General features: G+C 39.7%; 2 protein-coding genes across 4 annotated transcripts in view; one reads left to right on the plus strand and one right to left on the minus strand.

Moving 5' to 3' along the window:
* Positions 1–6,308, minus strand: part of LOC106809948 (SOSS complex subunit B2-like) — a 24,491-nt gene extending 18,183 nt beyond the window's left edge. The window contains exon 1 of the mRNA XM_014813190.1: positions 6,177–6,308. Coding sequence (XP_014668676.1) covers positions 6,177–6,204 — 28 coding nt within the window. The 5' untranslated portion in view covers positions 6,205–6,308. The remainder of the gene's footprint in view (positions 1–6,176) is intronic.
* On the plus strand, positions 5,093–16,718 carry LOC106809947 (inositol-trisphosphate 3-kinase A-like). Of its 3 annotated transcripts, none has more exons than XM_014813186.1 (9): positions 5,099–6,029; positions 8,008–8,092; positions 8,549–8,698; positions 9,947–10,019; positions 10,307–10,442; positions 13,429–13,576; positions 13,921–14,009; positions 14,654–14,827; positions 15,303–16,718. In XM_014813186.1, the coding sequence occupies exons 1-9, from the start codon at positions 5,874–5,876 to the stop codon at positions 15,321–15,323; spliced, it is 1,032 nt and encodes a 343-aa protein (XP_014668672.1). In that variant the 5' UTR covers positions 5,099–5,873; the 3' UTR covers positions 15,324–16,718. The 3 variants fall into 3 exon arrangements, with proteins under 3 accessions (XP_014668674.1, XP_014668672.1, XP_014668673.1); XM_014813187.1 differs by lacking the exon at positions 5,099–6,029 and adding an exon at positions 6,370–6,557; XM_014813188.1 differs by lacking the exons at positions 13,921–14,009; positions 15,303–16,718 and having other exon boundaries at positions 5,093–6,029; positions 14,654–14,746.
* The last annotated feature ends 203 nt before the right edge of the window (positions 16,719–16,921 follow it).

Genomic DNA, 16,921 nt, shown 5'->3' on the forward strand with positions numbered 1-16,921 from the left:
TTAAAATTAAAAAGTAAAAAATTAAAAATAATAAAATAAAATTATATAAAAAAGATTCTGAATATATCTTCAGTTTTCCGCTAGGCTACGTAGTTCTCTAGTTATGCGCGAACAGACTAATTCGGCTGAACAACTTACATATATAATAGATATCTGGGGGGATAATCTATTATTATTCACTCCTGTCAATATCATAATAATATAATAATTTATATAATATATATTATTAACATTATATGATCACACATTGGAATATGATCGAACTACGCGTATGAGAGGGACTAGTTTGTAAACGTGTACGATGTAACAACATTGTTACAGCGTACTATAACTGTGGCAATTTTGTTACAATGTAAAACATTTGTATTGCTTTATTTAAAGGGACCACACTGCGAACAGGCAAATCTTAGATTTATCCTGGATAAATATTTTCTCTAAAAAGGTAGGTCAATAAATGAACAAACAACTAAACAAAAAATAGCAAACAGATAAATTAAAGCCTAAAGCACGAACTTCCATAAGTCGGATAGAGCTTAATTATATAATGTCTCTTAGATATGAACTATAAAGTGATGATACTAACAATATATCTTTACAGAAACTCTTGATATAAGCTAGTAAATTAGCTTATACCAGAACAAGCGCTCTCTTCCTCATCTTCCGAGAAACCGAGTACCGGTATAGCTGACTCTAGATGGATAGATTTAATTCTGACTATACAGAGTATTTACTGGATTCAGATGCGTGGGCTGCGTTACGCTAAGCACAAAATACGTTATAACTGTTGACCATGCATGCTGAGGGGGTTCAACAGGATGCGGTGGTTTAGGATGTACGCTGCAGTGCAGATAGGCTTATACGGAAACCCGAATTCGTTTGCTGCGTGATGACGTCATTCTGGGAATCGCCGTGGCTGTGGGGGCTGCTGTAAGAGGATCTCTGATAACACGAAATATAAAGAGTACACATATACAATGCACGTAAACTAGGTCTACTTCATGTATACTCTTAACTACATCGATAATGCCGTAGATTGTCTTGGATATCCGAACTTCTTAGGCGTTATGTTTTGTCTACCTAATGCCGGCTATCTAAGAGTTGGCATAAAGTAGTGAAAGGCTCAAACAAAGTAAAAGTAAAGTAGTAAAGGCACAGTAATTGAAGACTCTGTCTGTCCATATATAGGTTGTCACTGAAGCGAGTATCTCACTGCTCCATATTTATGCGGTGTTTGTTGACTTTACTTGAAGAATGCTTGAAACCCAGACAGGGGAAATAACACGACTGGTCGAACAGCGGTAGTGTAACATTTACGCTAAGCCAATCTCACATTGACTGCAGAGAAACAGATATACTGATGTTGCGCTATATGGAAGCTCACTGGTGTTATCTTCCGTCTTGGTGATGTCGGTAACGTCCGTCTCCCGCTCAAGTTATCCTGGTGTCAAATGATAAAACAATAGTACGAGAGTAGACACTGCATCGTCGCGCGCGTGCGAGCGTGCGAGCGTGCGTGCGTGCGTGCGTGCGCGCGCGCGCGTGTGTGTGTTTGTATATATCTATGCTGTTATGCGGCTCGATCGTGCCAGTTCTGTGAAAACTAGAATTGACGTCACTCGTTTCTCAGCACCCGTGTTGTGTATACACACACACAGCCTGTATATACACACCGCCCTGCCACGAGGTTGTACCCATGCCGCGGCTTCTACTTACCATAGTACACGGGAGGCCCGCTATATATGTCCATCTGCCATTTATAGAGATTCAAATACCTGCAACTAAATAAACTAAACATAATTCTAATCGTATGCAAATCGAACGTATAGCTACATTACAGTAATGCCAGCACAAATTTACACTATATGTTGTCAGATCACACACGTTGATACCACATACCTTTAATATGTAACTAAAGTAATTTTGCATTTTAACTTCGTATAATCTTAATTCTGTACCAACTTAATAATTGTTACATATTACACGTGCAAAATTATTTTGAAATGTATATGTTTGTATTTCTACCTTTTATGACCTCCTACAAATTATTTACATTTAATCACCTAGTCATTACTTGGAGCGCACACTAGTGCACAATTGCAAGAATTACTGACGATGCTTTGTCGGCGAAAAGATGTTCACTCGGTGGCGGATCAAGAGTTAAGGGAGTGATTTACGCGAGGGGAGGGGCTAGGTGGAAATCGACTGGGCGGAACACTGGCACCGTCTGATTTGATAAATTCCAGACCTGGACTCGAAGAAGAACAAGAAGAAGAACAAGAAGAAGAAGAAGAAGAAGAAGAAGAAGAAGAAGAAGAAGAAGAAGAAGAAGAAGAAGAAGAAGAAGAAGAAGAAGAAGAAGAAGAAAAGAGAAGAAGAAATAAGAAGAAGAAGAAGAAGAAAGAAGAAGAAGAAGAAGAAGAGAACAAGAAAAGAAAAGTACCGAAGACCAAGCACCAAGCCACCGAACACACGACAGACACGCACAGCAAGAAGAAGACGACGAGGATAGAACGAAGAAGAAGAAGAAGAAGAAGAAGAAGAAGAAGAAGAAGAAGAAGAAGAAGAAGAAGAAGAAGAAGAAGAAGAAGAAGAAGAAGAGAGAGTGTACAAGCGCTGGTCTTCCGAATATCAGCTGCATGGCAGCCCTCCCAGGGGGAAAGTTTGAAAATGTACTATGCCGGAGGTCCCACTGAGCTAACACATAACGTTTTCGCAATGATTAACGAATCAACGTTATGATTTGGTTGCACAATTGTTTGAGTAGAATAAAACACATTTGAGTAAAAAAATCACGTTATTTTGTATACTTTTACTAACGTTATTTTAACGTTGCCAGGAGCCTATATACAATAACTTTATATTATTGTTATATAAAAACACATTTTACATAGGCCTACGTTATAAAAACCTGACACATCTACGTTGAATAAGCGTTATTAAATAACGTTACACGAACCATACAATAGCATTATAATAACGTTATAACAACGTTATAATAACGTTTTTGTGTTAGCCGGAGTGCCATTCGAAGCTCATCTGAATAGATTCACAGCTATAATTGTTAATCGCAACATTTCCCTTTCTTCCTCAAGGTATAAAAACCTAGCTATCCGTTCACGTCAATTAGATCGATATATTACAATAATACATGATTGGTATTTTTGGTTTTATTGTTATAGTATGTGTTATAAATATTATAAAATATACGTAATTAGTATAAATAAAATGAACTCATCTAGACTTAGACGTGGGAGTATATATGTTTATATATGTTATCAGTTATATAGCGCGTAATTTTAGTCATTCCGCACCTAGCTGTTTACTAAAATTCTGAAGTAGCCATAGCAACGTAGGAATGGCCAGAAGGGGGTTGTGCAATCCTCGCGCGGCTCACGGTCGGTCGCCTGCATGCGGATCGACCTGCATGATGGGGTAATCGCTCGTCACTTTGAACGGGCCAACGTCACTGTCTGTCGTGTTCTGACGTTGTTCCCCCAGTTCTGTCTTTGTTGCAGTTGGTTTGTAACAGTGGCAGATGCAGCGAGTGAGCGGATCCGGTATAGCTATTATTATATTGCCATGCACCCGCTTATGTCAGACAATGTAGGCTGTAGCCATAAATAGCAACGAAACATACGTTTCGCACGCACGCAAGAGAGAACTCGTGCAGTAAGGAGTTTGTGGTGAAAATATCTGTGTGCCCTATATATAGTATACATTATATCAGGAGCGTATAATATAGAGATCTCTATAGAGATATATAATATATAATATCTCTATATTATACACTCGGGATTATATCAGGAATTGCGAGGTGGGCACAGCCTGCCGTTAAGCCACAGCAATTTAAAAAAAATTCATGTGTGATCTGCGCTTTTTCTCTTTTACAGAAGCTTGCGCATGAAATTTTCCGCATGCGCCCTAGATACACGTACACATAAACCCAATACCCTTATGCAATGTAGTTGATATATATGTCAGTTGTTGACTAGGACATTTTCTCATAGAATTAATCTCCTATATCTTCCAGGGGTCGGCATAAGATTGCCCGACACGTCACCTATACGTCCGTGACGGTGGTGGGATTAGAGTCCGTGTCGTGAGGGGTGAGGGGTTAAACACACATTGCGAGTAGGGTTATGTCAAATTAAGGTTCTTGAAAACTATATATAGCGGATTCATTCTTTTAAATTTCTAGATTCAAGCAGATCTTCGACTTTTAAAAATTAAGTTTGGAAATGGTTGCTTTATCTATAACGATAATTAGGCCTATTCTTTTTTAACGATATTATATAAATTTTGTGTTATTGACGTGTTATTAACGCGTTATTGACGTTAATTTACAATATTGCTTAAATATATTATTCAACAAATTATTATATCAATTAAGTGTTATATTGTATATCTTCTTGATATCTTGTGTGTTCGCCCTTCGTCGTGCTGATTGTTTTTCCGCTATATTGACTTCGATTAGCGCTGCACTAAAGTCTAAAGGTAACTTTGGGTAAATTTTGTTCATAGGTAGATTCCCTGACGATCGAGTTACTCTCCCGCCGATTTTTCCTCGACGGCAGGCTGTGCCCACCTCGCAATTCCTGATATAATCACGAGTGTATAATATAGAGATATTATATATTATCAGGAGCGTATAATGACATACGCTCCTGATATTATATATCTCTATAGAGATCTCTATATTATACGCTCCTGATATAATGTATACTATATATAGAGCACACAGATATTTTCACCACAAACTCCTTACTGCACAAGTAATTCTCTCTTGCGTGCGTGCGAAACATGTTTCGTTGCTATTTATGGCTACATTGTCTGACCATGGTCTGACATAATATAAGCGGGTGCATGGCATTATAATAATAGCTACCGGATCCGCTCACTCGCTGCATCTGCCACTGTTACAAACCAACTGCAACAAAGACAGAACTGGGGGAACAACGTCAGAACACGACAGACAGTGACGTTGGCCCGTTCAAAGTGCCGAGCGATTACCCCATCACGCAGGTCGATCCGCATACAGGCGACCGACCGTGATATGAGCCGCGCGAGGATTGCACAACCCCCTTCTGGCCACTACTCATACAGAACCTATATACAGCGCGTGTGCTGCGTGAATGGACTCTGAATGCGTGCTTGTGTATATAACATACAAGTTGTACGCGGGCGCGCGTAGGCACTGCCGCGGCTCGTCAATCAGCGACGCGTAAATAGCTAGAGCCCACTACATCGCCACATACACACATACACGCGCTGTGCACATTCGTCGTGACCAGGCAGGTCGGATATCGCGTCTGCTATCGCGACCCGTAATCTCCCATTGACGTTGGCTGCGTGATTGGCGCGTGATGTCACGCTGATGCGACCGGATACACGTACACACGTATACACCACTGGATGCACGTATACGTCACATGTAGACATATTCGTCATATAGACTAACAGATACGGAGCGGAAGATGAGGTCACGAGTGCGTTTGTTTGCGGAGGAGTCAGCAAGCTATGAGTATGACTATCAAAAAGTCGGAACTCGAGAGAAAGTCCTATATTCAACAGTTGGCGTTCGTTGCGCATGTGCTGTGGCGCTAGTGGCTGTACGCGCGACACCTTTGTAGTTGCACGTGTGTTCATTTAGGTGCTCTCCAACTATAACTATCCCAGTAACTGTACTAACTGAGCTGTGTGTGTGAGACAGACCCCGAGGTGTTGGTGGACAGCGTCGTGTTGTGATATATTTAGGTGACAAGCGAACCAAGGAATAGCACGCATCGATTTCTTACGCTGTCTTGACTGATATCGCCTGCAGGTAAAGCTGTTGCAGACGCAGACGTTTTTTTGAGTAGCACCAACTTGTTCAAATGGGTGCGGACGTTGCAACGCAAGGGCAGTGTGTGTGTGGGAGAGGATTCTATTCCGTGATGACGGGCCTTCAGGAAAAGTTTAGGATACGGCGGAAAGCAATGCCGACGCAGGAAGAACAACTACGAGAGACCCCCGTTGGTATACTGGCAATGGTAGGTACATGATCACGCCGGGATGCATAACCACATGCGCAACTCGCCACAAAAACTGTCTATAGACTATAGACTAAATTGTATTGTATAAAGAAAGAATATAAAGTACACGGGATAAATAGCAAACTATTTCTAAGCGTTATTTACAAATTATAAAAACGCGAAGAGGATACATCGGGTAGTTTCTTGTTCGACCGTTGAAGCAATTTGAAACAGTTTTCTTTTTGCACGTGTTTACGATGTGTGAGTACAGCGCGCGCACGTTGAGTCGTTGACCATGCGTTCCTAACTTTCTACAAAGTTTCACGGTTATCGCCGCTGGGTGTCGCCAGTGTAAATCCGCCAAAAAGTAGGAAGTGGTACTGTACTGATAATAATGTATGAGAATTTTGACGTTTTAATGCAATGTTAGTTGGCCTGTGCAACGTAATACTACATAACTATAAGTAAACCAACAGTAGTACGATGATGGACATTGTAAATTGTTCGTGGAATGATAAACATAGTAAGACAGAACCATTAGAAAAGGTAGCTAGTCAACGCACACATACCTCGCTTAGACTTGCAGTGTGCAGAGTTAAGTTATATTATAATTTATAGCCTATACTAGGCTACTATAGTCGACTCAGCGTAACGCTCGTAGGGTCTATGTCCCCCAGGGTACTGCCAGGGTACGGTCCGGTATACTGGAACGTACCCTGGTAACTATCTGATATGGTTAGGGAGTAGGCGTAGGCGACTCTATATAGACTCGTTAGTGTAGTAGGCGAGGTACAGTCCGTCATATTAGATAGTACCAGCAGAGCATATAAATCGCGTTGATTTTTATGCTCTGGTACCAGGGTACGTTCCGGTATACCAGACCGTACCCAGGGTACGTTCCGGCAGTACCCTGGGGGACATAGACCCTCTCAGCAACAGTAAAAGTAGCTCTAGTACTATAGCCCGCGTACAGTTGCCGCAGGCCTGCGGCAACTGTACGCGGGCTATAGTACTACTTAGTACTCACTGGCGCCCACAGGTCTTAAGAAAGTAGAAGCACAGAAGGATAAAATCCTCAGTGATAATATAAAGCAAGCGCCGTAGGCGCGCTGCATGCTAGGGGGGTCTGGGGGCATGCCCCCCCTGAAAATTTTTGAATGGTAGACGTCTGGAGATGCAATCTGGTGAGTCTTGCGAGAGAGATTTAGGAACAAAATGTAGGAACAACATTTTTTAATCCAAAATTTACTGGAAGCACTGTGCTTCCAGTGCTTCCAGTGCTTCTATCTGCGGGCGCCACTGGTACTACTATTAGAGCTACAGTAACAGTAACAGTAACATATGATATAACCAGGAGTTAATAATGACAAAAATTTGTCATTATTAACTCCTGATATAACCCAACAATACTCAAGAGTAGGGTTATATTACATTTGTTTGTTTTTTGGTTTTTTATAACATTTTTTTTACTACTCTTGTTGGGTTACACTACCTAGTATTGTATTGTATCTGGTAGTAATAGTCGACCAGGATTTCATTACAATACCTGTTATTATTAATTTATAAGCGATAAGTTTTGGTATAAAAATAGGTTGTCTTAAAAAGCCTAAATGTAAAACGAAGGTAATCATCTGTTTTTGGATAAGAATGGGTTATTCCAATGGGAGCCTATTGATTTTGATCACGAATGTGTCTGATTGACAAATCAAAATTTGGTCTACATAACGATAAACCTCTTATCGACATACAGCCTGCGTTAGTCTAGTCTGTACAATTAACTATGAATTTTGAACACAAAATGGACTCTAGGCTAAGAAAATAAGCATCATGCAATTAAATTTCCATTGAATAATTTACGATTAAAATATAATAAATTTACCATACTCATGCATTGTCTATTCGGTTCTTCCTCTTATAAATAACAGGTATATTTCTTCCAGGCTACACTTATAGTTATGTATGTTTTGTAATCTGTATTGTTATTGTTTCTTGTTAGAATGCTCTGGATCTGGTGGCACCGGCATGTGATTTGTTTGTCAAGTATAGAAAGTCTAAATGGATACAACTCTCAGGGCATGAAGGTATGCAGAAATGCTAAATGCACCACAGACAATTAAGGGTTGTTCACAATAATCAACGTAATCAAAATTAATCATGCAGACAGTTGACTTTTTTGTGACCTCCCAAAATGATGGTAATGTTTCAAATTTGGTGGAATGTTATGAATTTATTCATGTGTGTAAAAACAATGTGTGTAAAAACATATAAGATTTTCTCTCTCTACACACGTGCACTCAATAGTCTCATTGTAAACATTTTGAGCAACGGAAATGGCCCCTAAAAGAGAAATATGATTTGGTAAAATTTCTGCTTATAATTTACCAATCTTTCAATAAACATTTGAGCAACTGATGAAATATTTTGAGCAATGGAAATGGTCCCTGAAAGAAAAATATATGATTTAGTAAAATTTCTGCTCGCAGTTTACCAATCTCTAATTGAACGCAAATATGCTCATGCTCTTATATTGGATGCAGGTTCGTTTTTTCCTGCGGGGTTAGACACTATATGGAAGAAACATGTGGCTGGCTCCCACGAGGCTCAAGCTTACAAACTCATCATGGAGGAAGAAAACATGCGGGATATGGTACCCACCTTCCACCAGGAGCTGGAGTATAAAGGCTCACGTATCCTGTTTATACGTTTTATTAAATTTTCCAGAAAATATCATACCTGGGAAGGTACAAAATATACATGCTGGCTCTTTTACAAAGTTACTAAAATTTCTACAGGTGGATTATTTATAGACTGTATTTGTGGTTTTAATGCCAAAATATATAAATTATTTATATTATTTATAAGGATATAATATTATCCCTTTAATTATTATAGTCATTAATGGTTCTATGACAAGGCGAGTGAGAAAATATAGTAACATTGTATGTAAGTTATGCTTTCCAGAAAAAAAACGTTTCTAACGCAAAGAATCGCAATGTGAATCACATATTCCTGTAGTCTTGTATTATATAATTGGAGATGCATGGTTATGGAAAATCTTTCAACTGTAAGATTTACTAGATTTATTTTTAAATGCATAGATTGATTATTTATTGGTGTAATACACAGTATCATGGTATACTGGGAGAGAAAGGGAGTACATAATTAGGATTACTAGTAGGTATAGGGAGGCCTACTAAATCCACTAGCTTACTTTCGTTATAACTACCATTGTCGGGTGTGGGTGTTTCCGGCTCTGACCTGTAGGCCAAAATTATCTAAAGTTGGTTACTGTTTCTGGCAGATATTCTCTGTGTACAGTTTTCTGTAGCAGCCTGAGGTCATTGTGGACTGCCTTTAAAATAAGTAACATCAAGAGCACGTAAACTATGTTAGATGATGTGTTCTTGGTAACACGTACGTGTAGTATACTGGGCGTGCGCTGGGGGTGGGGGATATTGCACGAATGCTCATAAAGAGTGCTGGTGTAGGTCAAACCAAGGGTGACATACATATACCAAGGGTGACCCACCTGCCGTTTTGGCAACCGGCTACATATGTATTGCATATTTTTTTACAGCAGTAGAACCTGGTAATTTTTGAGTAGAAAACCCACTCATTCCAAAAATACTCTTTTGTTATGAATTTGTTTAAAGAGCCAATTTTCATGTTTTTATCGCCAGTAAAGTGGTATTAATTTACAAATTGTAACTTGAGTTGTCGAGTTGTAACGTGGTGTATTTCTGTACTCGGTACCAATGACGTGTTGTTTCCATTGGTATATAAGGTGTAATAAATCATAGTAAGACATAATAAACGGAACAAATTTTCAGGTTCATTCACAAGTGAAGGTCATACTGTTGGCATAAATACTTGACTATTTGTTAACTTTAACTGTGTAGTTCTTGTAAGTTTTGTCCTTGACGTGAGCAATACAGATTACATAGAATTGACTGATTTGCTGCACAAGTTTACAGATCCTTGCATCATGGATATCAAAATGGGTTGTAGGTACGTTACCGAATAATCCCCCACCGTCTTCTAATGTTACTGTTAGTATATCAGTGCACACAATAAAATTCTCTGCTTTTTCTTCGATCAATTATTAATAATAATATTTATATTAAAAATAGACTTACAACGAGGAAATGATGATGAAGTAGCTACACTCGCAGAGTTGTGTTACTATCAGAACCTCGAAGCAATCGTGATAATTTGTTGCAGAGTATTGCTTAAGACAGACGTATTTAGAGAAGTAGAGCGTTAGGGTAGAAAATAACTGTGAATGTTACTCGCAGGACATTTCTAGAGTCTGAAGTAAAGAATCCGGCGTTGCGGACAGATCTGTACGACAAGATGGTAAAGCTGGATGCAGACGAACCTACAGCCGAGGAGCATAGTAATGCTGCAGTCACGAAGCTCCGCTACATGCAGGTACCTGTTGCAGGTTTTTGTTCGCCTTTATCTACATTTCCCCCCCCCCCCAGAGTTGTCTAAAAGAATGTGTACGTGTGTGATGGATCTGTATCAAAGAATGTGTACGTGTGTGACTGCCACCGGTTGCGCTCATTTATCTACAGTTCACGTTCCCAGTTTTAAACTGCCGTGTATACATGTGTATGTACGTGTTGCAAGTTATCTCCTGTGTCATCTGCAGGACTCCCGCAGTTATGGACCTTTATATCTATGCACATTTTTTTTATATATGTGTATAAGAGGTGTGTGGTTATAAGACACCTGTATTTCTAGGTACCTAGGTATGTTGGTACCTGGCAGTTGCCTGTTGCAGATCTGTATACCATGTACCCATTAATCACCAAGGTCAAACAAAGCAGAATGCGGTTCGATGTGGTTTTAACCAGCTAGTGCATGCTGTATTTAGGCTGAGAGGGTCTATGTCCCCCGGGGTACTGCCGGAACGTACCCTGGGTACGGTCCGGTATACCGGAACGTACCCTGGTACTATCTAATATGCCTGACCGTACCTCGTCTACTCCACTAACGAGTCTAGGGAGTCGCCTACGCCTACTCCCTAACCCGAACCCGAACCCTAACCCTAACCCTAACCCTAACCCTAACCCTAATCCTAACCCTAACCATATCAAATAGAGACCAGGGTACGTTCCGGTATACCGGACCGTACCCAGGGTATGTTCCGGCAGTACCCTGGGGGACATAGACCCTATGAGCTGTATTTAGTAATACCAGGATTTAATAATGACAAATTGTCATTATTAACTAATGTCATATATACTAATAATATAATGTCATGTACAACTAATGTATATGTATATAGTGAATTGGTTGTTGAAGGTTGTGTTGTTGTGGCAGAGAATTTAAACTCGTTGGAAGTGTTATTTCTGATATTGTGCTGGCCAATTTGTGAATGCTGATGTTATTGTGTGATAACAATGGTTTCACATTAGGTAACAAACAGCTAGGTATGTGCGCACACACGCACACTCGCGCACACACACACCTCATCGGCTAAACTATAGAAGAACGTTTTTCAAGGGGTCACGTTCACTGTATTCTTGCAATTCTCTGCAGCAGTATTTTGGCCTCTTTCTAATTCTATGTAGGCCAAGTAATTGAATATAGCCTGGTTCTGTGTACAATTCGTGATATGAGACTTTAATATATGGCAAGAGCGTGCAGTGGGTGTGTCTACCGCAGTTATGTTTCATCGTGCCTTCGAGCAGGAGAAGGCACCAGCTAAACCGACATCAGTCTGTACTCTGTAGGTCTGTCTCGCTGCGTTTTCCATGTCTCTGTCGGTGTAAGTTTTTGCCTCCGAGCAGGCAAACAAGCTCTGGTCTTGCCAACATTCACCACCAGGCTCGGTTTGATACTTTCCCATTGTCAGTGTTTTAGAATGGTTTTTTGTCTGCGAGCCAAAATTGACTGTTGCTGTGTAATTATAACTACGTGATCATAAAACATTCGCACGTGGAGACATGTGGAGAAGCAAAAATATCTCGCTCCTAGTAGTCATAATTATGTATTTGGTCGAAGTAGCACTGATTGTAATTCTTAATATGGCCAATAGAGGGAGGAATAGTAATAAGTTATAGCATATAGATATATAGAATAGAAGGATATCTAGAGATATCTAGAGATATAGAAGATCTTTATTCTGTATCTATGGTTATAGCAATAAAAAATTTGTGTTGAGGTAATCAAATACTGGAACTCATATGCAAGAGCTTGTGGTATTACTCTCACTAGCAGTATTAGAAATAATCAAGTGTATGTTAGGTAAAAAATCATTGAATACCATATGTGTCAGAGAGTGAAAGGAAAACCACTGCTCAGGGAGAAGGTAAGAGCCAATTTAAAGTGGTCTGTCAGGTCAAGGTCATAGTATACAGATTGCCAATAAGTCAATAACCCTTCAGACACCTACCTGACTAGACTGTCATGCATGGGTGGGCGACACATAAAACGTAGAAATTGAAGAAAACGTGGCCTGGATGTGTTGCTGTAGGTCTTTTTTCAACAACAAAATGTGTGTGTATAAGGACATAAATAGCTATAGCTGTTCTCAGAGTATCTGGAAAATTGGTCTAAGAATGAGTCCGTTTTTAAGATAATTCAGACCAAAAAGAATGGACTAGAGTAGATCCAACACAAGTGCTTGTTTATCTTAGAAGCCCAATACAGCTGTGGGACTAAACGCCTCTACAATACACATCAGGAGTGTCATAATATAGACTATATTCTTCAGTGGCGGATCTAGAGGGGGGTTGGGGTGTTGCACCCCTCCTCCTATTCAGCCCATGACTAATGTTATCAGGAATGAATAATAATAGATTATTAATATAGATACTCTATTATTATTTACTCCTGATGTTATGATACTAGTAAAATGGGGCCACCCTAGCACCGCTTGCCTTCGGCATGCCTTCACACAAATATCAATCCCCTCCTCCCCGTCTCCCAAAAGCTAGATCCGGCCCTGTTATTATTTATATATTATTTATGTGTGTCTATGTTATAACACTCCTGATCATATCAAGTGCAACAAATTAAGCATGTGCTAATTGTGTTAGTCCTGATATAAGTCTTGTACAGTCACAACCTTTTCTTAGAGCTGTAGTTATGTATGATTTTTTAGTTGACCACCACCTCACCTAGCTTTGTTGACCAATAGCCCAAATTTCTGCTGACCTACATTTCTTTCTTTACCAGACTGTAGGAGTGTGCAAGGAATTAATTATTCACGGGTACAAGAACATTGGGTCTGTGTGTGGGGGGTGGGGGGTGTTGAATCATTGGCTTGTGAATTGGTTAGGAGACCTACATCTACGTGTGTGCGGGCGAGTTATTCTGGTAAAATCACTGAAATCAGCTAAGTTATGGCTGGGCTTTGCACTGTATGGGTTTTTGACTAGGTGCTTGCTTGTATTATTTCCTGCAGTTCAGAGAGATGGCCAGCTCAACCTCAACATTATCATTCCGAATTGAAGGCATCAAGCTAAGTGGCCATGAAGTGGTCAGTAACGGCAATCTGAAGAAAGTGCGATCCAAGGATGATGTACTTAAAACCATGTCAGAGTTTCTTTTAGGTGAGTGGCACAAATTTGAGAATAATATATAGTGAGAAAAGAAGAAAGAACCTACATACTTATGTCTGTATAATTAAATGCACACTAAAATTAACACGATAAATATGGCATGTAACGTACAAATACCTTATCTGTACAAAAAGCATGTGTGCATGCGTGTAGGTGGAAATGATATGTAGTGTTGGGTATAGTAATGCTAAGTACTGGCATACCTGTAGTGGATATGTTATTAGAGTCACTCAAGACACACGTATCCCACCCCCTAGCTTGTGTTTACTGCTGGTCTTCAGAATGTCTAGCCATTTTACTGCCAACTTGTAACAGACACTTGTATGCCTTATCAGGAAATTCTGAAGTCACGACAGGGCTGAGTGTTGAATTGCGGAAATTGCGTGATAACTTCGAGAAGTCTTCTTTCTTCAGTATGCATGAGGTAGGTATAGCTGTGCTGTGGCTGTTATCTTATGTCCTCAGTGTCATCGTTCTTACATTACACGTCCCTGTACATGAAAATCAGTAAACCAAGTGCTAATGCGATAAGCTCCAAAATTTAAAATTGAACATATTTTCAAATAATTACTTGGCTTATTACAACTCTTATGCTTCCGATAGAAAGGCATGACAATATGGCAGTCGGAGTAAAACACAAGGTTACAAACTGTCATGTGTTTTCACTTTTCATGCACTCACACGCAGTCCCCCTCTCCCCCATAGTGATGAATTGATTACCTCCGCCCAACGGAGTTGGAGGGGGTTATGTATTCGCTCTTGTGTGTTCGTGTGTTCGCGCGATCGATATTAGCGCGTCAGCCAGCTCAGCCAGCCAGCCAGTGATACCCAGCGAGCCAGCGCAGCGAGCTAGCGAGCGTGTACATGTCAGCGAGCAGCAGCAACGAGCGGCTGCTACGAGCGAGCGAGCAGCAAGCCAGCGTGTACATGTCAGTACGCTGGCATATATCGTGGCTTATTCGTGTGTTCGTGAGTCGTATGGCGTATGTCGCTGGCGGAGGTATGCACTCTTTGTGAGTGCACTCTGTCTAGTTGTATCTACATTGGCGGGCACTTTTATATTTGTAGGTCATCGGTAGTTCATTACTGTTGATATACGATGACACGTCAGTAGGCGTATGGATGATAGATTTGGCAAAGACTGCTGCGATATCAGATGCATTAGAGATTGACCATCGGTCACCGTGGATCCTAGGGAACCATGAGGATGGATACCTACATGGTCTGGATAATCTTATTGAGGTGTGAAACCTACTCTCGTAAAACAAAAATTGCCATCGTCCCACTTCTTTTATCTTGCTTTGTATTTTTTTATCTTGCTCTGTATTCTTTTATCTTGCTCTGTATTCTTTTATCTTGCTCTGTATTCTTTTATCTTGCTCTGTATTCTTTAATCTTGCTCTGTATCTTTTATCTTGTGTGAATTATACCTGACTGTGTCATTCACTTGGACGGTCTGCTGTCTAGTCAGTAAGGTGTACTGAAATCATTGGCATTTAAGCGAGCTCTCGACGCAAACCACAAATATTCTTGCACAAATTATGTGTCAGCTAACTCTCGTTAAGGCAGAACAGCAGCCATTAGAATACAATACCAACTTTATTGCTCGTCGTCTACTGTATTGATGTTAAAGGACGAATTTAATATAGGTTTGTAAGTTATTTACCGTTTACTTTTTGATTATGTGTATATAGCTTTCGTTTTCTTTTGTTTCCAGATTGTGGACAAATGTCAATAATGACTGGATACTGGATAGCTTCAATATATTTATATACACGTATATATACATGTGTACATCGGCAGATTTATAGAAAAACAGCCACACATTCACGCAAATCCATACTTTAAGCCTGTCCCTCATTTCCTTACATCTCTGCCTCAGCCTAGGTTGTGATGGTTTGAAACCAGATGTGTTATTCAAAGATTATCTACATTTTCATTTATGGAGAGATCATTATCGACAAGCCTCTAATGATGATTTAAGTGCGTGCATTGTTCGTGATATTTAAGGGGCTGCAAGCTTTGTGCATACTTCAAAGATATGATATCATTGCAAAATGTTCTATTGGTCATGTTATAGTGGTATTAACTGGCTATGAAAGCCAATTAATACCGCCAAGTTAATCATACAGCCAGTAATTAGTCTTACATAATTTCACTGTCAGCGCAGATGCTATATATCAACAGTGAGTGTAATGTAGTTTTTGTAAGATCATATTTCATTAGGCCTTTTGCCAAACAATGTTTGTCAATAATCTAGGGACATGTTTCACCCCAAACCAGATATACCCCGTTTTCAGAGAAATGTACCACTGTCTGAAACCCGAATATAAGAAAAAGATTCAAGCAGTCAAAGTAGGTTTTCTTTTTGGATCACTGTGTCACGCAGAGAGTTTCATGCCTCGCGTTTTCTAGTTTCGTTTTCATGCGAAGTCTGTTTTCACATGACAGTTCTGAATTGAGATTAACATATTGTGCATTATTTGACATGCTATATGTATATATATATATATATATATATACATATATGATATCGTGTGTTGCACAATTTGTCGAACAATTTATATTTATATGCTACACAGGAAAGCGGGAGAAAGATTACAGAAGATTAGTGGGTGAAAGATTGGTTACGCAAGGCAGTGTGTAGTATTTGAGACATAGGAAGGCTTGCAAGGTTATACAGGCCAAGTGTGTGTGAAAAGTTTGTTACTCGGTGCAATGTGTATATTGTTACACAGGACTGCATGAAAGGTTGGTTCCGCTTATGGGTATAGGATTCTATAACATATGCTACGTAAGTCGATACAAGATTACTCGTAAGTAATTACAGAAGGCAGTGGCTCGGTTTTAAACAATAGTATTTACATTTAAATGAATTTAAAATAATTGAGAATAATAGCATCAAGTTACTTAAAAAAAAATGTTACTGTAAGATTAATAATTGAGGGCAATAATCATCTGTGTATGTTATTGTTTGATATGCATTACCAGTTGATCTAAAAACTTTTAAAGTGCGCAATTTTTAATTTCCTTGTGACTAAATAGAGAAAAGAAGATTCTTGCTAACGTCTAAAGCAGTGGGGTGTATTACTATTTATTGTATTTTTATTTAAAGCAAGTTTTTGTAATCTCATTTCCTGTTGATCTCTATAAATTGTATTTGTTGTACAAGTTCAGGCATGTACAATGCAGGCACGCGCGCACACACACAGCTTCGTACGTACGCAGCTTCGCACGTATACGCGTGCACGCACACAGCTTCGCACGTATACGCGTGCACGCACACAGCTTCGCACGTATACGCGTGCACGCACACAGCTTCGCACGTATACGCGT

The sequence above is a fragment of the Priapulus caudatus genome, unplaced genomic scaffold, assembly GCF_000485595.1.
Source record: "Priapulus caudatus unplaced genomic scaffold, Priapulus_caudatus-5.0.1 Scaffold398, whole genome shotgun sequence".
NCBI lineage: Eukaryota > Metazoa > Priapulida > Priapulimorpha > Priapulimorphida > Priapulidae > Priapulus > Priapulus caudatus.

Bases quoted from the DNA above. Each gene is read 5' to 3' on its own strand.
- LOC106809947 (XM_014813186.1), top strand. From the start codon at position 5,874: ATGGGTGCGGACGTTGCAACGCAAGGGCAGTGTGTGTGTGGGAGAGGA. The intron at 8,093-8,548 runs GTATGCAGAAAT...TATTGGATGCAG, and splicing joins ACAACTCTCAGGGCATGAAG to GTTCGTTTTTTCCTGCGGGG. The intron at 10,020-10,306 runs GTACGTTACCGA...TGTTACTCGCAG, and splicing joins GATATCAAAATGGGTTGTAG to GACATTTCTAGAGTCTGAAG.